This window comes from Egretta garzetta, unplaced genomic scaffold (assembly GCF_000687185.1).
Source record: "Egretta garzetta isolate BGI_Z169 unplaced genomic scaffold, ASM68718v1 scaffold721, whole genome shotgun sequence".
Classification (NCBI taxonomy): Eukaryota; Metazoa; Chordata; class Aves; order Pelecaniformes; family Ardeidae; genus Egretta; species Egretta garzetta.
The window spans coordinates 176,175-180,900 of record NW_009258496.1 but is presented as its reverse complement, the minus strand read 5'-3'; the positions used below and the strand labels follow the sequence as shown (position 1 = coordinate 180,900).

At 40.0% G+C, this 4,726-nt stretch overlaps 1 protein-coding gene across 7 annotated transcripts in view; it reads right to left on the bottom strand.

Moving 5' to 3' along the window:
- Positions 1-4,726, bottom strand: part of PCNT (pericentrin) — a 105,324-nt gene that overhangs the window by 11,136 nt on the left and 89,462 nt on the right. For all 7 annotated transcript variants that reach the window (XM_035901404.1, XM_035901396.1, XM_035901407.1 and 4 more), the window contains 3 exons: positions 3,323-4,030; positions 2,308-2,588; positions 1,362-1,464 (listed from right to left, as the gene is read on the bottom strand). In XM_035901404.1, coding sequence (XP_035757297.1) covers positions 1,362-1,464; positions 2,308-2,588; positions 3,323-4,030 — 1,092 coding nt within the window. The remainder of the gene's footprint in view (positions 1-1,361; positions 1,465-2,307; positions 2,589-3,322; positions 4,031-4,726) is intronic.

Below are 4,726 nucleotides of genomic sequence, written 5' to 3'. Positions count from 1 at the left end.
TCATTGTGCCATATCACACACGGAGATGGGACAGAAGAACATTTTGAGAACAAGGGCAGAGGTAAGGACTTCAGATACAAAACACACTTCAGATAAGCGTTATTAAAAATAGTTCAAACATGGGAAACAAAACCCATCTGTATTGTACTGAAGTGGAGGGAAGCTGCTTTATATTGGCCTCCTCAGCAAGCGTCCCAGTAAAGACTACGGTCCCACCATCCTAGGCATTTTACAGACCTACTAAAGCTCAATTTCAAGGCAGTAAGACATACATGATTATCTGAAGGAGTTCTACAAAATTCATCTATGCACTTTATTTCTACTGCATCAGTTGGCATTTGATTGACCAGTTGACTCCTTATTCATTTTAGCATAGATTTTTAATTTTGGCATTTTGCCAGTTTCCCCATCTAATAGTCCTAATTTATCACAACTCAAGGAGGTAACAGCAGTGAATTCCTTTGGTCTCCAGAGCATGTCCTTCAGTACCTTAAAGGAAGAAGAAATTCAGGGAGGAGACTAAAATAAAAGGTGATTCTAGAAAAAAATTAAAGCCTGAAAAGAGGGCAGAGAGGAGGGACCACAGAAGAAAGGATATCAAGGTAGTTTTTGTTCTCTAAGCTATAGAAAGGCATTTAGAGTCTTTAGAGTGCTCCACTAAACTCTCTGCTAAACAAAATTTAAGTCAGAAAACTTGAGTCCCTTTATTTTAGTGCGGTCATAGTCCCTGGAGGAGGCAATTGCAAAGTGTGGTCCAAAAGAGAAGGGACTGCTATTCTGCATGGCATTCACCAGCTTAACCTTAAGAGGCCTGCTAATTGATGGCGATGAAAGCCTGGAAAACCTCGAAGTTGTCAAAAGCATTTGCAACAGTGTTTCTATAACATCAGAGGAAAACCAAACAACTCAACTTATTTACCCCTCCTGAGCTGACAAACCGCTATTGTGCTTTTTCAAAATTACTTGACAATTTGTTTAAAAAAAAAAAAACAAAAAACAAAAAACAAAAAAAAAAAAAACCCAACTGCCTCTGGATGCATATAGAAGCAGCAGCAACAGATCCCAGGGGTTTGATACACTTGGGCATATTACATACCTAGGAAAAAAATGCTGCCAGAAGCAGACTCTGCAATACAACGAAAAAGCAAGAGCTTGATACTAAAATATGTTAACATAATAGAGTGTGAGTACAAAAGTACATCTTTTTTCCATCCCTAAGGCAAAAGAACATTTTCCTCAATGTTTTACCAAAAAAGGAAGGGGAAGGGGAGAAATAAATCAGTCAGCTTACATGTATACTGCAACCCAAAGAATACAGTACAACTTACTGATAATAAACAAATATATGTTCTTTTCCTTACCAGAGGTGCAGGAGGAGACAATAAATCTGATTCTAGTTCTTTTAATGTCTTCAATGAAGAGGCTACAGCTTCCTTATTTGATACAGAGCAATCATTAACTGTTCTGTTAAAGAGAAATACCTTCTCAGTATCAGGTTGATTTATAGTAATGTTAACATATATTTGATTCCTTCTCCCCACTGGATGATCTTTTAAATTTTGAGGCTGTACTTAGGCACTATTCATTACACAAAATACACTATGAATACACACAGAAATTAGCAAGTTTCATTAATTTTCAAGAGTAGAATTTCTAAATAGTGCCACAAAGATTTACTCAGAAGTCTATTTTATACCAGTCTAAAATTGTATCAGGCAAATTCAGGTTGTAGCAAAATGTTGCTAGTATTTTACCCTGCTGCCAAAGTAGTAAAAAATTACTACGACTTGGCCACTCATTCCTGACCCCTAGCTTTTCCCTGCCCTGCCCAATGGAATTTCCAATCTGCAGATGCATTGGTTAACCTGGTTTTTTGACTGCTTTCTAATCAGACACCTGCAGTTGCCAAACTACCAAATGACTCTTTCCAGTAGGGTGGGGGTTTTTTCATTGGGTGGGGTTTTTTTGTTTGTTTGGGTTTTTTTGGTTGGGTGTTTGGGGTTTTTTTTTGGGGGGGGGGGATGTTGGGTTTTTTTTTTTCTTTTTTGAGTTGTTCTTTTTAAGCAGGGTCACTTCGCATATTTAGTTCAAATACAGGCACACAAGCTTCTAATGGGAATGGCTGCAGTGGGATGACAATAACCAGAGTCTGGTACCACCATGAAAACCATGGTTTCGCACAAGGTTAAGTCTTGTAAGCAGATATACCACTCATTGCCGCCGTCAGCACAGGGCACTCAGCCACTACCCACGAAAGTTCAGAAGCAGGATGGAAACAAAGCTACTATTTTATGAACAATTACTCACTTATCTACAGTTTTAGATAAGAACTCATTCAGGTGGACAGCTACAAAAAGCAACTGCTGTCTTATCTTCTCTAGCTGTTGCTGCTGCTGTTGCAAATGTGATTTTTCAGTTTCTTTTGTCATGGCCTGTTTGGCATTTCGATCTTTGTTCAAGGTACACAACAGTTCTTGCTGACGGCTTGGAGATGGGAGATTTCTTTCTCTTTTTTCTAATATTGCCAGTATTTCCTGCAGCTCTTTAATTCTTTGTTCATCCCTCTGGTGTTGCCATTCCAAGTTTTGCTATTTGAACAGAGTAAGTAGTAGTTACTTGCTTCTTATACAGACACACACATATAATATACATACACACATATAAGTGTTATTTGCTTTGTGGTTTTTTTTGTTTGTTTGTTGTTGGGTTTTTTTTAAACACACACACACATATACTGACTGCAAATAAAAGCATCACACCAAACTAGCATATCCATCTCGGTGTTCCTTAACTCACAGACCACTTTTAGGGGAAGGCTTACAGTACTGCCTTCCAGGGCCACCAGAGAGCCATTTAATGACTCTGGAGTGAGCATTTTCTCCATCCATTTCCAGATGTGGTAATGGACAAGCCTCCAAAGAGCCTGCAAAGCCTCCTTCCTTCTTTAATGAAAATGAAGGAACTGAGAAACAAGAAAGGTGAAATCAGTACGGTTGGAAACGATAATTAGGAGCCTAGCTTAAAAGGGCAATTACATGAAACCTAGTTTGGTTCTATTCTGCATTTAAACCGTATTCTTCATCTGTTAGCAACTGGCACAAGCAAAGATGTAAAGGTCAACTTCTGTCAACAAGAAACCCAGACACAAACCACTGAAAACAGCTGCGTTTGAGAAATGCAGGAAAAGAGCTCATCTAATGCATTTTCCAGAATACTTTTTTTAAGGCAAGGAAACTTTTCAAATGAAGAACACCGTCTACAGGGTTAAATGCCAGTTTGTGGCTACTTCAATGTAAGGCAAGACTTGCAGAGGCATTCTCACCAGTCTCTCTTGATCTCTCTGCCAGTCCTTTTTTTTCTCTAGCTCTATTTGTTGCTGCTGTCTTTGCTCTTGCTCTCTCTCCTCTTTCTTGTTTTTATCTTGCTCTTTCATCATCTTGAAGAGTGACTGCAGTTGTTCCCAGTCAGGTTTCAGCTTTGCCTCTCTTTCCTTATGGGCCTCCAAGGAAAGGATTACCTCTTGCTTTTGACCCTGAAGCGTAGCTCGCAATTTGTCAATGACCTCTCTCTCCTTCTGGGTTTCTTCACAGCACATCTGTACTTCGGTCTCTAGCTGCCTTTTGGAACAAATGGCCTTCTGGTGCGTTTTCTCAATAATAGCAACTAGCTCCATAGTTCGGGACCTCTCTTCTTCCAGCTGGGCTTGGAGATCTTGAACAAAGGCTTGTTCCAGCAGTGACTCCCTGTGCTGACAAGAAGCACCTTCTTTCACTGTCATGCTCAACTGTTCTGTCAAAACACGTTCGTGATTCAAGGAATTCAGGAGCTCCAACGAACGATTTTTCTCAGCATCCAAATTTCTCTGTAGCTCTGACACTTTGGTCTGTTCTTGGGACAGTAATGCTTCACAGCGGGAGTGCTCAATCTGAAGTTCCTTGCGGAGATTATAATTTACTGTTTGCTCATGCTCTAAGGATACGGCCAGCTGGCTATTTTGCACCAACTGCAACTCCAAGGCAGCCTGCAGCTCCTGTTCAAAAGGGGAAGCGCATATTAATAGTCCAGCACAAACACTCTTTGTGGGGCAGGTTGGCATTTGGCAATTTTTCTCCTGTTTTATCCAGGAAGAAATTCAAGACTGAACTAGAGAAGTTCAGGTATTAAAAAGTTTAATTTAAAATTACAAGTTTAATTTTCTAATTACAAGTGCCAGAAGCTTGCTTGTTAGCAACATGAGATCAAGTAACAAAACCAAAGACTGCAATGTTAAAAAAATCTTCCAGGACATTATTTTTTTCCTTCAATTAGTAGGACACACATTAGGAAATTGGTATTTTTTACATCACTCAATCATCTTAAGTGACATCTGAAGCAGAAATAACCCATAATGATTTAAAAAGAACCAAAAACCTAAGCACTAAGAGTAGATGTAAAACCTCTGGATTTTACAGCCCATCTGTTTAAAGTACACAGTACAGACCGATGCACTTGCAGACTGTCAGAGCTAGCATTGCTGTCTCCTAGCAGGGAGGTCTGCCCTACGCCCCCAGCCAGCACCACCTCTCCTCTGACCTTGTAGAAAGCCAGGTCAGATGCTAAGTGGCATCAGCTTTCCATAGTAGGGCTTCAAGGGAGGATCTGGGAATGCAAGACTGCAGCAATGTGAACTGTGAATAGTTTAGTCCGTTGCACAACTACACCTGGGGCAACGCATTTTTCTCTTTCC